This window comes from Corvus cornix, chromosome 4 (assembly GCF_000738735.6).
Source record: "Corvus cornix cornix isolate S_Up_H32 chromosome 4, ASM73873v5, whole genome shotgun sequence".
NCBI lineage: Eukaryota > Metazoa > Chordata > Aves > Passeriformes > Corvidae > Corvus > Corvus cornix.
In genome coordinates, this window is record NC_046334.1 from 62,544,291 (window position 1) to 62,564,887 (window position 20,597).

Consider the following 20,597-nt stretch of genomic DNA (forward strand, 5'->3'; position numbering starts at 1 on the left):
AAAAGATTTCAGAAAGATCCATGTGCTTCAATATGGGAGATCAACATAAAAATCTGAGTCCTAAGAAGTGTGCTATGGGATCTCTGGAGCTCCTCCAGTCCAGCCTCCTGCTCAGGGCAGGTCCCATAACAGCAGGCAGGGCGATGTCTGGCTGGGCTCTGCCTATCTCCAAGGATGGAGAACCTACAGCATCTCTGAGCAACCTGTTTCACTCTTATGGTAATTTTTTTCTTTATCTGAAGTTAGAATTTCCTGCACTCTTATAATACATATTCTTGTAATAGTCTGGCTCGAGTCATACACAGTAGCACACTGTGGTGGGATGGAATAGTACTGTGCCATGTAACCGTAGCTGAAAATCCAGTCTGTCTATGACTTATTCACTGTTCTGATCTTGCACTTCCTATATGTTTGTCTCTTGTAAGTCAAATACCAAGGAACTGCATAAATTCAGGGGAATATCCATCCTGGAAGAAGCAGGAGATACAGAATGAACCAATTCTCTATTCCATACAGGTATTGAAACAAGGATCTTGAAGATATGTAAGTAAACAATGAGTGTGAGATAGAAACTCGAATAGTTTTGTGCTAGTCACAAAGGAAATAGTATTTAAAATAAGTTGAACATGAAGTTTGAAATAGCATTCAGTGGAAGTGGAATGTGTATAGTGATATAAAATAAAATAATTATTTTTAAGTTTTAATAGTAACCTTTACATGTATTCCAGTCTGAACTCAGACAAGCCACAAATTAAAGCTCCCCACAGTTAAATAATATGAGTGCACTGCAACTTCTGCCTGACTAAATGGGAAGTTGAGAACCTTTGTGTAATAAATATTCAATGTTTATACTGGGTGGAGAGCACCAAGAAGAATAATTGGAAATGCTTTGTTTTCACAGCAGTTTGATAGTTTTCTAACTAGTGGATTTTGGAAACAAGATAGAAACAGAAAGCCTATTTCCCAGAAGACAGATGGAGATCATTAGAATTTATTTCACAAAAATAACCCAGATGAACCCAGACTCTTGCAGTAAAAGAGTACCTATAAGTACAGACCAGATAAATTATGTTTACTAAGTTACTGATTTTTTTGTTACTGAACAACTAAGAATCATTTTTATAGCACCTTTAAATTTAATGCTAAGTTATCTTCTACTCACAAGTGGGTTTGAGCTTGCCCCACTTGTCTCATTAATTGCTGTAAATTATCCCACTTTCTCAGTTGATTTAAGAAGTATTTAGATCACTTTTTTTTTTTTTAACTACTCCTGTCTATAGCCAAGCATCACTGGCTGGGAAACTTTTTCACACTGAAGAAAAAAAAGTCCTTTCCCAAAACTTGTCTGTTGGATGACCACTGCAAATTTCTGCTAAGGAACATGCAACACCCAAAGGAACTTTACTGTAGTTTATTAAGAGGATGAAGAACACATTATAAAACCCTGGGCTCTGACATTTTTTATTATCTAACAGTTTAGGCAGTCCAAATCACAGATCTTTCATGGCAATAACACCAGCTTCTAATGGAAACTGCTCTCCATGTGAAGATAAAAAGGGCATGCCAGTAAGCTGGTATGAACATTCCATGCGTCAGAAAATACAGTAAGATGGATCCAAATTAACAGAACCTGAGCATACCTTGCTATTATTTGAACTAATAACCAGAACAAACCCTAACAAATAGCTACCCTTACAACAAATGGAACTGAAAGAGAAGATTGATTTGCAAATGAGTTTCAGAGGGTTTGAAATCTAGAAACATTTTTGTAGTCTGATATACTTTGTTCAAAGCATTGATTTCACATGGGATTTTAGTACTGCTAAGATCCTTCTCAATTGGAAGAATAACAGCATTTTCTGGCTCCTGAGGGAGAATTCATGAGCCCAGACAAGTACCACTATGTCTTTTAATGAGCTAGTTCTTGTTGCAAACCAAAGTGACAATAAAATAGTCATTTTAAATAAAGTACTAAACCATAATTAGATCTTACTGAGACCACTGTTGTGTTTTAAATAGAGTCTAACTTTTCCAGCTTAAGGAAAAATTTCAAAGTACACTTCTAGAAAACCATGGACAATTGCAAAGTTGTAAACACAGATCTGGGCATGCACGTGATTTTAGGATAATACACCAGCCTTGCAGTTCCCACATCCTACCAAGTTTCTCTTTTCCGTTTTCCTTTGAAAGGATACTGCCAGTAAAACACATATGCAAAAGCCTTCATTTTCTCTGGTGTTTGCCCCTGTATTTAACTGCACATGCAGTTTTCTTAGATCAGTTTAGTAGAGCTAAAAGTTGCTACATATGAAGGATTTCAGCGCATATCTATGTTAAAAGACATTTTTTCCCACTGCATACTGTATTGCACAAGTCCTTCTGTAACACTGAATTTCTCCTGTGCAAGCCTGTGGTGTGGGCAAGCAGGTGTGGGCAAGAGAGCCAAGTGGAACTGTTTTATTTTTTGTTTGTTTGATTTACCTTGAAGATACATTTCTTCTCCTTCTGCAAACATCTGATTGCACCTGACACATCGTGCGCAGGTTGGGTGATAATGCTTTTCTCCTGCCTGTTTGGAAAGAAGGTACAGATGATTAAGCATATTAATCAGTTGAGCAGTTTTTCTTTCATTCTCTTGAACATGATTAATTTAATTAGTTAATGGCAATTAGTTCAACACTCTCCTATAACCACAGTGTCAACTTCTCATTCTAGACAATTCATGATTTAAAATGTAATTATGGTCCTGCCTACACAAAACAAAACAAAGTTGATGTGCAATAGTTAAGTCTCTGAATTTACAGGATAGAAACAAATTTACGCAATGAACACATTTTCCCTGTAAACCAAGTGCAGGGTAGCTTAGGACTTACCTGCACAAGGAATTTGGGAGGTCATAAACTTGAGCACGGACTGCAACTCAACCATATGTTCATCATGCTTCAACTGAATACATAATCTTAATGCTCAGCAAGAACCATGCTGTGCAAGGAATGTTTGTAGCTGCTTTGAAAGTGTCTTGCAGGTAACTTGTACTAAAGAGCTTCCACGAGGAACGTGTGTAGCCTGCCTATAGGAATGTAAGTTCAGAGCAGGCAGCTTTGGGTACTGTGCAATGACACAGACAGGCCAAGAGTTTTGCCATCTGTTCAGAGATGAATCCACATAATTTAATACCACCATTTTCATTGACTGCAATGAGAACAGAACTGAGCCCTCAATTTGCTCAGAACTACTTAGTAACTTAACAATTTTCATATATTTAAATTCCCAATTACCTGCAATATTGGCTTGAGCCAGTGACAAAAATAGCAGGGAGTTGTGCTCTGCTGAGTGAACAACATGGGCCAGTCCCTCCAAGCTGCATTTCCACCCCATCTTTCAGATGGCACTCACAGAACAGAGTCTGGCATCCTAAAGACAGTGCTTGCACATGCTCCCAGCACTCCTCACCCTTCAAATTCCTTACAGAACTGAAAGCCAAATCTTGGCATCTCCTTTTTCCTTTTTGACCCCACACTCTTCCATGCTAGACAGAATTGCCCACGGTTTAAATGACTTGAGGTCAATGCCATTTCCACTGGGAACAAAAGCCAGGAGACCAAGTAACTCTACAGCTTAGAGCTAAAGTAAACTAGGTTTAACTTTAGCTAAGCCTGACTTCAGCAGAAATTCCCCTGAAGTTAAAAATATGCAAACTTCGGTCCATGTAGAATGTCTCATAACCTGCTTATCTGAAAAATATTGAAAGTGCTACTAGGACTGTGTGTGCCTTTAAGAAGCTACTATCAAGCATTGCCCCACTGCCTTCAGCACATAAATAGGTTCTCACAACACTGCACTGTAAATCCCCCTGCTATCCATCTAGAAATTTATCCCTGGTACTACAAGGGTGACTTTTCTAACTCTTTCTCATTTCCTAAATTTCAAAGCTTTCAGACGTATTTATATTAAAGAATGTCATCTGTGTATGGGGGCTATTTTGCCATCCACAATAAGAATCATACGAATGCAGTAGATCCAGGTTAAAGAATCTCTGGTTTTACTCCATCAGTGTTAACTTGATTCACTCCTGAAAACCTGCTGCAGCATTTCAGATTGGCAATAAAGAAGAGCAACATATCACATCACAACTGCCATTTTGCAAGCAGCTATGCTTCAGTTTACTCTTTTTATGGTGTCATTTGTGCAGATTTCAGAGTGATTTTTGCAACTTTAGAAGATGGTCACTACTATCTGTGATGACACCTTTAAAGTTCCAGACCACAAAGTATCAGTATTGAGCTCAAACTTCAGGTTTAAAATTGCCTGCCTTAGTGCAGGTGTTTAAGCACAGAGGGTATTTAATTATCAACAGATAAACTTACGTTTGGCATATCAAACTGAAAAGAAGTACTATTTCCCTTGGAAGGTTTGTACTGCACAAGTGTTGCTAATGCAATGCATAGCCTCAATAACTCAACTGATTTAGCACAACTGATACAATTCCCAGGCTAACATTCCCTAAGGGAATGCAATGACTTCTTTGCTAAAATAAACTGCCAGGACAAATTCTCAGATAACCTCGATGCATCACATAATAAAGTCTATTTCCCCAAATTTAACAGTACAAGCAAATATGTAATTTTACTTCACTTTGCATAGTCAGTAATATCAACCAGGTATAGAATGGCACAGAGAGACCTCTTTTATAATTAGACACAACTATAACAGAAAAATTAGGGGAGAAAAGTGTAGTGATCCTTTTGCTGATGATCATACCAGGAGAACTCCAATGGATTTTGCATAATTATCTCTGAATTAAAATGGGACAAACTCAAACATTTTCATATAAGTCTAAGTGCTGACAGTAGCTTTTGTCGCCCCTTTTCAATTTTTTTTTTGTTCTTCTAATCAAAGCACAGAAGACAAGACATAGCAGACTCTTCATCACTTGGAAGTAGTTAAAACAGACCACACCACGTTTCTAAATGAGAGGTGCCATCTGAATCTGAGGCTAGGCAGCTGATGCAGGAATTAACTAACACTATTTATTGATATGTATATGCAGTTACCCTGATCAGATATCATAAATTATATTCAAACCCCGGACCTGAGTCTCAATCATGGAGTCCCTTGGGTGAATGCCAAGGAAGCTTTCATCACTGCCCCTTTCTCCTGTCCCTTCAATTTCAGGGTCTCACTGATTTCTTGGTCTCACCGATGAATAATTGGTTCCAGCAGAACCCAGATATTTTATAAGCTTAGGGAAGCAAATATTGTATGGTTTTGGCTTAGCTGTAATAAAGGTCTCACCATTTTTTCTCTTCTTGCTTATATTGATGTGAGGTAGTTCAGTGCAGCAAACAAATTCCTAACCATATGGTTACTTCTTTGCACAGTTTGAAAGCTTAGTTTGACAGATTGTTGTCTCGGTGTTTAATAAAATACCAATACACACACAGCACAGAAGAAGCGACATTAATTTCTGAGAGATCTCTTATGGTTCAAGTGGTAGATTGTAAAAAACCTCCTCAATGTCCTACATTTGCTTCAAGACTGCACCAGTCTTTGTGCCCAGGAATCCAGATGTGAAGATAGTATTACTGTAAAGATCAACTTGAAGACTAATTTTCAGCAGAGATTACCTCAAACCCGAATAGCAAAGCATGTCCTTAGTAACACACAACATTAGCAACAATTTAATTTCTCTTCAAGTGACTATGCACCAGCTTTCCATAACCACCAAGTCACACTCTTTGTGTGTAATTTAAACTTGAGTCAAAAGAGTCCTCAACACTCTGAGACAAAGCATTATGAGCTACTTCTTTCCCTTTTGAATGAAAAGTCTCCTCTGCAGAGAAGGAAGAGCCTTCTGGGCTAATTAACATGAGGAATGTTTTACCAGGGGAGCCAAGGACCTCCTGCAATCCTTGCCCTGAGCACAGGGACCATCACAGTGTTGCTGTTCCACAGCACACCAATAGACAAACCCATGCTTCACTCAAAACAGGACCAGAAAGCTCTCTAACAAAGTGCATACAACCACCTTTTCTCATTTCTCGTAACTTGAGGGCTTGAACTAGGTAAAAGAGTAATAAACCTGATGTGACTAATGTGAACTGCATCATTCAAAGCACAATTTGAAGACAGTAAGGGGTGTTACTGGAAAGCCTTCAGAGCAGTATGATCACCAGGCCTTGAAAACATGCAAAGCTAGCAAAACTAGAGTAAATCATACCAAGAGGAATACCCTTAACTAGTTAAGTTGGAGTTTTAAATTAGCTGTCATCACTCAGGAAAAATGTATTACATTATTGCAGACAGCTCAGCAAAAAACTCTGCTCGTTTTCTGGCTATAGCTGCAATGAATGATGAAGTGGTAGAATATATAAAAGGTGATATGTACAATAATTGCAACTCTATCACAATGACATTGCTTGTCTAGCTTCTCCTGCTGTTTCTAGAAGTGTGATTGATATAATTTTTTACTGCAGTTGATGAGCAACAACTGCTTGTGGATTGACACGAAAGATTGAGCAGCCTAAAGCTCAGAGCGTGAGCTGAGTTCTGGAATGAAGACTCAAGATTTCTGATGTCTGATTCATCACTAAAGTCTAAGTACATCCTATCTCACTGCATTACTCAATGAAGTAATTTGTAAAGGCAAGACAGATAGTACAGAAAATAGTTTAATATATTAGATAAATGTATAACTATCTGATTATTTTCCTGAGAATTAAAAGCTATCAGTAAATTTTCTCCTGTAAAAATAAAAAATAGTAACAATAAAAAAAAATCTATCTTGTTATCAAAATGCATAGTGATAATTGCCATCTTTTATTGCTGGGAGTAAAGAGTTTGTGGAAGTGACAAAAGGTTAGATTGCTGCAATGATTCAATCACATCAAAGCATATTTTCCATTTTAAGTGTATAATACAATATAGTTGCTATAATAGTTCCTCATTACCATTAAGTGTTATCTAATGAGGTAGATCCTGCTAACCTCATACTCCAATCTCTAAATCAATTCCTAACTGTATCTTACCCTGAATAGAAATAATGAAAAACAGCCTACAAAACACTGAGCTGGTGGGTATGCCAAGGCATGGTGCAGCTGCCTGACCCACAAACAAAGCCCACAGAAGACTGGTATAAAGCATTCTTAGTTCAAAGCTTTTCACACGGAACAGATTTGTTGAAGAGTTGCGTCATCACCAGACAACCACCTGTCCAAGCAAAGGGAAACAGAATAAAGCACAAAACCACCAACAGTCAATAAGCCTTTCCATCAGGCAGCTTCTCAACCTGAAATGAAGGATTAAGGACCTTATAAAAGACATATGACTTGACTACTGTTGCTTTTCACGTGGAGGGAAGGTACTATTTGTATGGGATGGGAAGGTGAAAAGTACTTAGGCAGTGTAGGGATGGGTGAAAGGGTAAAACTTTGATTAGACAATAAATTATTTTTTTTTCCTGTATTTTGTCTCCATTTTCTGAGTAATTTCTATTCATGTGGACATTCCCATTTGTTCATTAAAGGCCACTGAGATTCCTTCAGGTAAACTTCATAGTACAGCCAACAGAAATAGAATTCATTTTAAAGCCAGGAAGTGTGTAAGTGACTACATAATGACAGAATAATTCAGGTTGGGAAGGACCTCAGGAAGTCATCTAATCCAACCTCCTGCTCAAAGCAGGGTTGATGCTCAATTCAGATCATTCTGCTCAGGAATTTCTTCAGCTGAATACTGAAAACCTCTGAGAATATTGCTCCAGTGGTTAGTTATTCTTAGTGATTTTTTTTTTCCTTTTTATCCAGTCAGAACCTCCCTTCTTTAAATTTATGACAGGTGTCTCCTGCCCTCCCACCATGTGCCCCAGGAAGGTGCTTGTCTCCACATCCTCTAGGGCCTCCTCATAGGTATGGCAACACTACTATTAGGTCCCACTAAAGCTGTCACTTTCCTACGCTGAACAAGTTCAGCTCCCTGAGCATCTACTCAGGATACATGCTCCAGCCTGTCAACTATCATGGCAGTCCTCCACCAAACTCCCCTTGCTAGTTCTAGCACTTTGTGGAAGATTTCCTTAGAGATCTGCTGGCTCTGTTCTGCTCCCATTACCTATCATTTCATATCTGCTTCATTATCTATCATTTTAAACTCAACATTAAGGAGCATGTGCTTTCACTGGGAATACTTTTTTTCTAAGTATATAAATAAAAAGGGTGGAAAACCACTGAACTCCTTTAGTGGCTATTTAATTCATCCTGTTTATACTTCTCCATTCATCCCCCAAATGATTGTTTTTACCAAGATATTAAGCCATTATGTGAATGAATTGTACATTTTCTTAGGTGCCAGAAATGTACAGGAAACTGATAAAGAAGCAAAAGTATAAAAAGGAACTCCAGATTTTTTTTAATTTAATAAGGTTTTTGAATGAGATACAGCATTTTTTTGTTAAATAGCCCAATCAGTCACTGCATTGGTTTGTGAAAGCAAAATCACAATTTCTGTAAGTAAATGCATTTCCCTGACTTGGCTGAGATAAGGTTTTAATTCCTGCTCCCAGAACTACATTACATATTATCTAGTAACTCTCTGACCTAACAGCACAGAACAGGCTTAGAAAATTTTCCTATCAAGTTATTCCACCAATTAGGCAAACCCAATAAGGGGTTGTTCTTGCTTATTCCCACAAGTTAATACAACCCTCCTGCTCTTGGCCAGCACTTCAACCCACATTGCACAGCATGCATTTAATCCAAAAGGCTGTGTACAATCTAGGGCTCAGATGTTTGTCCGTCTTTCTCTCAGGAATTCCATGAAGAAGATGCAAAGCACTGCACCATCAAGTGCTATCAATGAATGCACACACTGATAACTGCCACTGCATCCACATAGTGACATATTACAAGCACAATATTGGCCTCCATAAACTGAATTCTGAAGAGTATTTTCAAATTAGAGTGATGCTATTCAGAAAATAACCTTTGTGTTTGGAATAGAACACTGTGCTCAGTTACCAGCTTTAAGAGGAATAACATAAAATCTCCATTCACATTTCTAGCAAAGCCAGAGTTTTGCATATGCAACAGAAGGACCTTAAGAATTACTCAGTAATAGTTACATACAGTAATGGTTAAGTTAGTAAACAGCTGTCATATCATCTACTGGGTGTGAAGGGACAGGCAACATTGTCAAGGCAGAGGTATTTAGCAAAATATCTATTGTTTATGTCATACAACAATGTTGAGAAGAAAAAAGTGTGACAGCCAGAAGTTAAAGACAGAATTCTGTGGAGAAAAACTCTTACTAATTCTCTTAGTCACAGTGGACCTGACTCACCACTGAGTCACTTCAACAGCATGCCAGGGCAAATGAACTGTTTTCATCAGGATTTACACCACTGTAAACGCAGTGTAATGTTTTGTATCAATCATTCTCCTCACCTTCTCCTTACTGGATTCGTTTATGATCCTACTGGATGCCAAGAAACAGTCACATGAAATGTTCACTACGTGCACCTGCAGCATTACTTATAGCTTTAGCAATCTCACATGTACAGTTATTTCTTGTTTTCTTGGTTCTGGCTCATCCTGCTTTGCTTTGCAGAGCCTTGAGAATTCCCACCCACATTTGAGTCATTTTAACTGCTTCCCACATGCTCTTTATTCTTCCAGGTATAAGGTGCAGATCAAATGCACCAACAGGAGCATTTATCTCAGAATGATAACAACTTCCTATAATACTGGACTCTCAGAAGAAGAAGCTTCTAATGGTTGTGGGAGAAAATAAAATAGAAGTAATTAAAAAACCGTAAATTGAGCAAAAAGAAATAATAGAAGGAAAAATAGCACTATTACAACTGTAATCTCATTCTGTGGCATCTGCAAACAAGTTCTGTCTCAGAAGCAAATTCAGCCTGGCCACAGTCAGGTAAAATCTGGAAAAGGACAACAGTGCATATTTTTCTACAGAATCTGGTAAATGTTCTTGTAAACCAAAATGGTCTGTCATACCTAAAACCACTGATTTTGCACTCAGTTGTTTTTGTTATGGACTGAGTGATCTGCTTGTCTTTTTCTTCTCAGCTTTGCAATTTTTCTTGCCACCCACTGAGACTGGAAGAGGCTTCTGTTTTCCATTTGCTCAACAAATCTCCTTTATTTCTTTTCCACTTTCCTCTCCCATTCCTTAAAGCCCACCTAGCAGCCAAGACAAGCTGCAGCTGGCTCTCACTTATGCCAACTCTTAATTGGGGAGAGGGAGTGAAGAAGGAGAAAGATGATTTGCAGACATACTCCCTTTAATTTTCAACTTTGCAGCTGTGCATTTAGCACACCCATTTCAGATGGGAAAAATGAAGCTCAACCAAGATGGAACTGCCCTGGAGAAACAGTGTGATTTATCAAATGAAGCCAGCACAGCTCTTTTTCATTCTGAACACGGTGATCTGGGCTGTAAACATCTAAGAACAGAAGCTGTCTCTCATTCTGTGTCTGAATAAGGATTGCTCTTCTGGATCACTAGATTTAGCTGGGACTAGAAATGCTGCTGTCACATGCAGAACTGACGTTAATAATCCTTCCTAAAAGTAGGAAGTTTCTACTTTCAGGCTTAATCCACATATTTCCAGTTCAATGTACCATTCAGAAGTCCTTACTTTGGGGGGACAAAAAGAAATATGAAAAAGCACAAAAAATGCTGAAGGTTAGTAGGATGAAAAAATTGTAAAGCTACAAGAAATGAGTCACAGGCTGCTCTCCTGCTATCAGCAGACATGCTGAATTGTTTTCACATGGGCCAGAGCCTCCTGGAGATACTTTATCAACAAAGGCAATTGTCACTGAGCACACTTACTGCTGCACCACTGCCATGGTTACAGGAGAGAGCTGGAGGCAGGTGCTTGTGCTGCTGACTGGGCCAGGGGAGGTCCGGGGCTGTGCAGAGCTGTGCGATGCAGCGTTCCCCCGACGTGGGTCAGAGGACCACCAGGAATGAAAGAATACTCAAAGTAATTGGATGAGGGACTGAAGACATCCATGAAGTGCAATGTTTCACACTGTCAGAACACTCAAATGCTGGCAAATAGCACTGGATATTAATGCATCACCACAGCAACACATGGCTTTAGAGAGGCAGCGTAACTGGCAGACTGTGTGCTGCTGGGGTCTGAGGCTCAGGAGGTATCAGGGTGACTACTGGAATCACTCCTTTGATCCTTTAATCAGTTCAGATAATTTAAGATAGTTAACTGGTACTACGTTTTTGCAAAATAAGGAAAAGCAGTGGACACCACAATTGTCTGCCAGACTCAAAAATCAAACTATGCACTAAAACTTACACATACAAACCTACACAAGCACAAACGCACAGCAGCACTACTGAGGATTCTCCCATACATGTGGGAGGAATTCTCAACAGAAAGGCAAGTAAGCAGCTGAGAAAAGAAATACAAAAACTCCCAGAAAACCTGCAATAGTCATTCTTTCTTCTCTATCAACCACTTTCCCTCAAATCCTGAACTTTTCTCTGTTATTCAGAAATAGTTTGCAGAACTCCTTACTTTGGTAAAAATGTAACAGTCTTCAGCTATCATCAAATGGTACTAAGTGCTCTTCAATAAACCTAACAAATTATTTACAGGAACAAAGCTATGCAAAGAGTTTGGTTCAATGTATAGTTTTCTCCTGACATTAACAATTTGTGAGATTTTAGCCGTTCAGATAATAAATACAGATAGGTGTAGCCCCGTATTTCTGAAGAGAAGAGGTGACTAAAAAAGGGAAAGGCTGAAAGTGGGAGAAAGATGAGGTGAATTAATCTAAACCAATATAACTGGGCTACAGAAAAGGTTAAAAGCTACAGGGAAAAAGCATTTGCATTTCTATTTATTTGCTTGCTGACAGTATTTTTAATGATGCCTGCTTTAAAGCAGAAAGTCTAGGTCAACTGTCAACACTTACCCAGCCAAATTCAGATACAATGCACTGATGACTAACCCGCCTTTGCAAGCCAGCAGCCCCAGATAAATGCAAGTGGCATCAAACCAGAGACCATTCCCAAGCTGCAAAATGCCTTGCATCTCAGCAAACATCATTTATTGAAAGGGCTAGTTAACATTTCCTACCTTAGATGGTCCCCTTTTGCAAAAGCTAATGCTGATTTATTTAGATGTGTCTTTCCAACAGTTTTCTTTCTTCTCTGTTGAAGGGAGAAAACTGGCGCAGAGAGCAGTTTCTAACGAAGATAGCGCTGACATTTGGATCCTTTTGCTGCTCTGACAGCCTTCCCGAAGCTGCCCATGCCACAGGGAAGCCTTCGCTCGTACAGACAGAGCCGCCTTTATTGTGTGTTTCACTATTAATGCCTACATAATAAGGTGCTCAAGCACCTTTCACACATCAGTAGGTCCTGTTGTTAATGAAAGAGCAGGGTAACAGACATTGCAGAATGAACCATTCTTCCACACTGCAGGCAGAAATTTGTACTCCCTGCTGCAAGGAATTAGTATCGTCTCTGCTATCCCTGAGACTTTTGCAAAGGGAAAGGCAATCGATTTACAAAGTAGATGTGGCTGCAAACAAAATCACCTCAGCCCTAGGGCAAAGTAAAAAACAAACTACGAAAAATAGGATTCATGCTTTAATTAATAAGTGACTGAGGTATAAGTGACATTTAATTGACATATAAATTACTGACACTTCTAGTCTCATTTCTGCCCAGTGCCTACTGCATTTGTTTCCTTATTTCAAAATAATATATGGTTGTAATTAATAGATTTTAAAAACATATATTGATTATTTTTTTCTAGACATCTACACACACATGTAAACCAGTAAAATGTTAACCCTTTCTTCCCCCACATAAACTGAGTGCTGTGCCGCTGTGTTAGGATGTCAGATACCAAACATAAAGATGGTTCCAACTGCTGTAAGGGATTTTCAACAGCACTTGTAAGACACCTTTACACCACAGTCACGTAGCTGTGAATCATGGGACAGCTGTAGATAAAAGTCAAGTACTGAAAACACCCCTGAGGGGTATTTTGGCCACCGATGGGTTGAAGTTGCCTATCCAAGCAATCGTGACCCCCTCACAGCCTATATTGTGTTTACCATTAAAACATCCCCAGAAGGTTATCTTTGGATATGGAGGCTTCCTCTAACAACGCTGGAAACCACCAGCTGAAACAGAGGTGAAGAGAACCACCCTCCAAGTAGTATCTCGGTATGGGCTGTCAACGTTAAAGAACTCAGAGAAAAAAAATTGCACCAGTGTGAGATATACCAGGAAAGGACTTTCTTTAGAAAGAGTGGAAGGGGTTACAATCACTGCACAAGACAGTGGTGAGGTGCTATGTAGAGTACAGTGCTCATCCATACTGAGAGAAGGCAGTTCCAGTTAGGAATCCACAGTGAGGAGGTCCACCAGCATCACCAGAAAAGCCTGGAGCTGACTTTATGAGCAGGAGAGAACTGGGTTCACCCAGTTTTGCAAAAAAAAAGTTGAGACGAACTAAGACTACTCTCTATAAATTCTCCTTAGAATTCATCAATTAAAGGGGAGAAGATTTTTAAAAAGCTAAAAATCAATCTGTATCCAAAGAAGTTTTAACTACACACGTACCACTTTAAAATAGAGAGGTGCTGGAACTGAGATGAAATTTCTAAGGATCAGATGTAAAGGAAACCCAGACATGCCTCCCAGGAGAGGATGAGGAGGAGTCATTGGCTGTCACACAGCTTTGCCATGCACCTCAACAGCTTTCCAAACCTTTTACACAACCTGCTGTGTGGGAAGGACCGGGAGATAGACAACACATCTCTGCCTCCCCCAGGAAAACGCAGCTAGAAGACTGATTAAAAATGAGGAAACAAATGGAAAGTGTTTTCTTGAGTGAAAGGGGTTTGCAACAGGCTCTGAATTGCTGTAAGAAGTATACTATATTTTTTTTAAAAAAGACAGTTACACTTTTTTTTTTAGGATATGTTCATTACCACAAGTTGAAATTTTAACTAATAAATTACTGCTTGTAATTGATAAAAAGGAGAAAAATATTTTTAGTGCTAAGTGTACAGAAATAGACTGCAACACGACAAAAGGGAAATGGCTGGTCATAAAAATCAATGGCTTGTTATTTTAAAATGTGTGTTATTGCATGATCGTAACTACTGCAGGATTGGCAGCAGAGATACAGCATAAGCACTGAAATAAACCCTTTCTCTCCCTAGAGGTTTTCAGTCACACTTCATTTTAAGTCAAACTACTAAAGTAAACTCCAGTGACCTCTTGCTCTTCACTTAAGGTGGCAGGTTTATCAATATATATGGTCAGGGATAAAATAAAACAACTTCTAGGAGAGGGCTGATTTGCATTTAAGAGTGCTCTGTATGCTTCACAAACAAAGCAAATCTTGCCCATAAATGCACTGGTGGGTAGGGTTGGTTTTTTTTTTTTTTTAAACAACAGCAAAACTACTGCTTTTAAAAGCAATCAAAGAATTTATCATCTTCATAAATGAACTACTCAGCCCCTTTCATAGCTTTTGCAGTACAAGTTCCCTGGGAGAGTGGGTGCAAGCCAAGGTGGACTGGAGGGAAGAAAGAAACAAGAAAGGAATTATAAACAAAGCTATCCTGTGTTTAAGCCCATTTACTACATGGAATGAATCTGGCCCTCAGAAAATGGGCTGAGAGAAGAATTTAAGTATCTAAATCATCATTGTATTTGGCTGACAACCTACAAAAACAGCCATATTTTTATAACTTATCAGTAACTCACACTAGTTGACTCTCCCTTCCTTTCTGCTGAATAAACAGTTAAAATGAACAAGTGCTGGAAAGGGAGACAATATTATAAAATCTGGGCACAGAATAATTGTAGAAGCAGCTGTCCTCCTGACATTAACACAGAAATCAGAGATGGAAAAAATCCTATTAGGTCATATATTCCCTCCCTTTGTCATGGCAGGACTGTTCCCTAAGGAAGATTTTCCAGTGCCTTGTCCAATCTTGTTACAAGACTTTCTAAGTGATAGTTTCCAGCAGCTCCCTTGGGAGAGTATTCCTCTGCCTAGTAAGTATTGCTGTCAAGATTTCCCCTCACTTTAAGAGCAATTTGCCCTATTATTTCTGTGTTTCTCCTGATAATATTCAAGATGGTAAAAAGAAATACTGTCATTTTGAAAAATGTGCCAGGATTCCAGACAATTCCACAAAAAGCATGTCCTACAACAAAAGAGCAGGCATGATTACTTTGTATTTTTTCTGTCCTCCTGACCAGGAGATATACAAACATATAAATGAGCCTGGTGGTGACAAACACACATCGAGTTCAGTACCAAGACCAGAGGGAGAGAAAAGATCAGTCCCAGTTCCAAGCCTTTTGAACAAGTCCATCTGCTGCACACAAACAACAAATGCTTTAACCACGTTAGCTACAGACACGGTCTCCACATCCCTTCAAATCTGTTTGCTCAGGCCATGACTTTTTGTTTAGCTTCCTACTGAAGCGAGGCATTACCTCCTCATCCAGCTGCTCTCCACGGTGACACTGAAACTCAGTGGCTGTTTGAAGTGATCCCTTACAGAGTTCCAAAGACTCGCGGAAATCCCAGGCGGATCGCCATGGAAGAAGGCTCACAGTGTGAGTCACTGCTTGTAAACAGGTGGTGAGAATGTAAAGAAAGCTCTTGGGATATGTAATGGGAAAACAGAGGGGATGGGAGCAGATATCTTGGGAGGTGTCATGAGGAACAGGACCTACAGTGACAGCAGAATGCACATGTGACATGCACCCATATTCAAGCTTCATTAGCTTTGTTGCACACAAACCAGCACATTGTTTTGTATAGTCCTATAGAAAAAAGTTTACAGATTATAAAATTTCCAGGTTGTTATAACAAGTCTCCAGAGATATTTAATATCATTGTAACCATTCAAATCCATTTCCTGCTCCATCCTAACTTCATCCTATCTTTCCTGTTTCACATTGATACTGACATTCCTGTGTTTTTACAGACTGTGGCACTCCTTTCTCCTCATCTATTTTTTTCCAAAGGTTTCAGAATCTTGCATCAGTATTTTTTCCACAGTTAAGTGTCACAGACCAATGAAAGTAGCTTCCAGCGTGAACCAATACCAAAGCAAGATTAGAATCAGTGCTACAGAGCTGCCCAACACTAGGGAATGGAGAGGAGAGGGGCACACACATGAAATCATCATACGCAATCTCTCATAGTAGAATTCCTTTAATACCTTTAAAAAATTAACTTTTCCCAAGTTTGTTACTGGCCCATCTACAATAAAAACAAGGAACTGCCTTCTATTCAGTACACTCTCACCAAGCAGTCAGAAGAATCAACTACAGTCACATGTGCTCCCAGGTCCCACAAATCAAACTTGGTACTGTTACTATGCAGATCTCTAAAACTTTTTTTTTTCTTTTTATTACCCATAGAGACAGGAAGGACCCAGTTCTTAACCACATCACACCACATGCCATTGTTTAACTATACTGCAGGTAAAATATTACCTAATAAAAAGAGCATTTTTGCACATATTTCAAGGCAAGAACCAGGACAGAAAAACACAGTATTGTGCAGCCAAGAGTCAGTACAGAAACTGGAGCTTCTGTTCTTCTCCTATTAATACTGAGGTATTAATCACTCCTTGTAAACTTCTCTAAATGCATTCCAAATTTGCCACAGCTTTAACTCTTCTCTCTGCATTCATCTCTCCCTTAATTACCTTAACTTTACCTTTAATTCCCACCCCCTCCTACTCCCTTTCATTCAGTGTCTAAGGTTAACACCTCTGAAAACATGTAACAGCTTTCACTGGTCACCTTTTTATGGTTTTAAGATGTTTTCTTTTGTTTTGCCTCTCCCAGTTGAGACAATGGTGTGCAAAAAAATGAGAAAGCTTTCTTTATACTCTTTCAAATTCCCTTCTAGAAATCTCTTTTCGAAGAGGTCCGTAAAAACAGTTTTTAATGGAAAAGCCTCTCATGCCTAACATTAACACCATATCATCCCATCCAATACAGATTCTCATCTAGTATGGACACTTGCTCGTCAGTTCCTAACAAGTTATAATTGTCCACCACTTGGACACTTAAGTCTTTGTGTGACTCAAGCACATCTTCCTCTGGTGGAAGTCCTTTGGGACTTCTCCAGGCCTTCTTAGCTGATGCAAAGAGTGAACTGAGTAACTCTTCCTAATGCCCGTACTGCTTGGACTTTGCAAGATACAGGGAAAAGCAGAAAGAAAAAGCAGATAATCAATGACATTGATGGGATAACAGTACACAAGGATAAGGATAAATTCTACTCAGATCCAAGGAATATATTACTTTCTGACACTGGGTCAGTTATATGGAAATTTTTGCATAATGCATAAACATGCACCTACACTAAACCACCTCCTGCTTCTTAGAACAACAAGCACAAAAAATCTCTGCCACACAGCTCATTTCTGGGTGCAAAAACACAGTTCAAATCATTCATTTTACTTTTCAACAGCTTCATCCTATCTTTGGGGAACATAAAAGAGAATCAAAAAGCAGAAATTACAAATTAATTTAGCACAAGTTTTAAAACGTGCCTGATAACACATTCATTAATTACTTCTGCTGCTTGAACATTCTCCAGTACCATAACTATCCATTTAGGGACTCTGCATATTACCAAATCATTAACAGAAGAAACAAAAAACCCAATTACAGAAAAAGTTCCAGGTATTTAATAAAAGTAACATTAAACTGTTGCATTAACACTCATTTGCGAGCATAGGACTAAACCCAATGGAGCTACTCTTTTTGTACACTTCAAGATGTGCTTCAATGACAGCTTCTCCCTACCTCAAGCACTCGTCCTGTGATGTACTTTTCACAATTGTCACATCTGATACCAAACTTTGCATGATAGTCCGTTTCGCAGTATGGAACACCATCCCTAGGGAAGAACAACAGGTCATACAGATACTGCTTTATGTAAGCTTACCATTTACTAGATTATGCATCTAAAATTTGTCAATGTTTCAACAGTTCATAGGGTATTTATGGACCTTCCTGCCTCCCAAGTACCTCATATTTATTAATATTGTAAAAAACTGAATAGTTACTGAACTATTTTGGACCACTTTTCTGCTTTGCTGCTAAATGTGTAACAACACTCCGTCTCTGAGACCCTCATACCATCTGTTTAATCGTGTTACCCATTAACCGATTCCACATGTCTCCCCCTCTGTGGAAAAAATAGTTATTTCTATATATTAGTCTTCCCCTCTTATCATCTTATTCATTCAATTTATGTATCATTCAATATATGTGTTACCTAATCCTTTAGCTGAGACTGCAGAGAGTAATTTCTCAAATATCTTGTCTGTAAACCAAGTTTTGATAAACATTTAAATCTGACATTCTTGACTGGACTTGCTTAAAGACAGCCAGGGATCAAACACCTTGGGAATGTGCTCCACAGAAGCCAGCAATGACTACAAGAATTCAGCCTGAGCAGCAGTGTGTTCATGCATGATGTGACCAGCTATTTCACCACCACAAGAGACAATTTAGAGATATGAAGAATAAAAACTGGAGCCTCTGCTTTTATTGTAAAGCATCAGGACCAGAACACTTGGACTACTGCCCTGACAAGAACCTGTTAATTTTACATTTTACAGTTTTATGAAGTTGCACATGTAGACCATTAAACCGATGAATGAAAACAAATTGGTCTAAGAATAAACTGGAGATTCTTCTCATGTTTCAAAGTGCAAGTTAAACATAGTTAAATATGTTTCGTTTGTTATGTTAAACCAGCCCCTGATCAGACAGATTTATTAGCAGAGCCATGATTTTATCAGACATTTCCCTAGAGAAACAAAGAAATTAATTTTATAGCGTGCAAGTTGGATTTCTTAGAGACTAACCTATAAGTTATTACAATAATTAATTGAATTCATTAAAGCCAGGATGTTTCTTCTCTTGAGTTATTTTGTTTGGCATTTAGCCTTTTTAAAAGGAGGATTTCACAATAACTATATCTTTACAATTTATGGGAGGTTTATATTAAATAACAAGCAAAAAAAAGCACTGTACTAAAATACAGCAAAGTAGCACAACACTGAGACAACGCAAAACCTTATTTAAGAACACCCTTTTTATATTGTTTCTCCAGTGCAAGTTGTGAAATTAAATATTATACTTGTGTTAATCTAAATCCAAAGAATTGTTGAAAGTCAGTGAACTTTCAAAAGTAGGCTCTGAACCTCCATCATCTTTGGGCACTGGTGACTGAGTTACTTCACTGCTTAAGAAAATCTCAGAGTAACGCACTTGTCTGAAGCAGAAATTAATCCCAGGTGCCTTGGCCAGTGAAAGCCCTGTATGTCACTGGCCTGATTAAAGTGCTGACATGGGACTTGGTGTGTGCGTGCTTTGTGCTGTTTCTCAGTGCTGTCATCACATTCAGTCCAAATCTGACAACACAAAGGTCTGGAGCAGCACAAAAGCATGATATGTACATCCTTGATGAACTTCTGGTGAACATTTCTGCTTATGTAGTACATACAGAAAGAACAGTATCTGCTTGTTCACATTACAGCATCACAGAGAGAAAAACCATAGGTAACTAAGGGCATACCTTTGGGTCTTTGAAACATATTCCACCCACTGACTCTCTGTAGCATAGCTGCTTTGTAAAGTCCTTTTCCAGGTAAATGGACAAATGTGACTTCTACTTCTCTCCATTTCTATTTTTATAATACAATTTAGATAATAATTCAGACAATAATCTCTAATATATCTCCCCAAATACATATATAAACAAAAAATAAAGGGTATGAAGTGATGAATTAATTATTTGGCATTAAAAGAATGCTGAAAAGAGGTGAAAATACTCCCCTACTTACTTGCTGATATACTCTGCATTCAGTAGCTTGCCACAAGTATTGCACTTAAAACAGCCCAAATGCCAGTGTTTGTCCAAGGCGACCAAGGACTGACCATTTTTTATTTCTGAACCACAACCCCCACAATCTGCAAGAGAAAAATCCAGTATGAGTGAACCATATTCTTTAGGTGGTCATGCAACAGTTGGTTACTGCAGTACTGCAGTGTCCCCATAACAGCTCACGAGGGCTCCATAGCTAGCTCGTGGCTGCTCACTGATAGATGACAAGGGTTGCCACCCTTAGAATGCTCTGACATTGCTACAAGACATGCATCATTCAAAGAAAAAAGCTGATGACTTTAGTTTCCTAGTGACTTAGACTTTATTTTAATTCATTTATATCATGTTTAAAAAATACGAAGTTTTGCTGATTAATTTTTCAAGCATTGCAAATCAGCCTGAGAAAAGAAATAAGACAAAGAGTAAAACAAATAACTGATTCTATTAGACTTTGCCTCGGTATCTGCAAGCTCTACTTATTTCAAAATTCTTTGTGAAACCATGAAAAAAATCCAAGGTGAAATTCTGATATGAAATTTCCTGTAACCAGGAAAAACACACCAATACTTAAGAGGCATTAGTGACATTTCAATATGTGAAAGTGATGGCTGTCTATGTATTTATTCTTTGCAGAAATTCACTTATATTAAAG

The 20,597-nt window shown here is 38.6% G+C and overlaps 1 protein-coding gene across 13 annotated transcripts in view; it reads right to left on the bottom strand.

Moving 5' to 3' along the window:
• ABLIM2 (actin binding LIM protein family member 2) overlaps positions 1-20,597 on the bottom strand; it is a 131,285-nt gene that overhangs the window by 47,919 nt on the left and 62,769 nt on the right. For all 13 annotated transcript variants that reach the window (XM_039550590.1, XM_039550596.1, XM_039550592.1 and 10 more), the window contains exons 5-7: positions 19,905-20,031; positions 17,854-17,947; positions 2,482-2,569 (exon numbers count right to left, since the gene is read on the bottom strand). In XM_039550590.1, the coding sequence (XP_039406524.1) occupies positions 2,482-2,569; positions 17,854-17,947; positions 19,905-20,031 (309 nt within the window). The remainder of the gene's footprint in view (positions 1-2,481; positions 2,570-17,853; positions 17,948-19,904; positions 20,032-20,597) is intronic.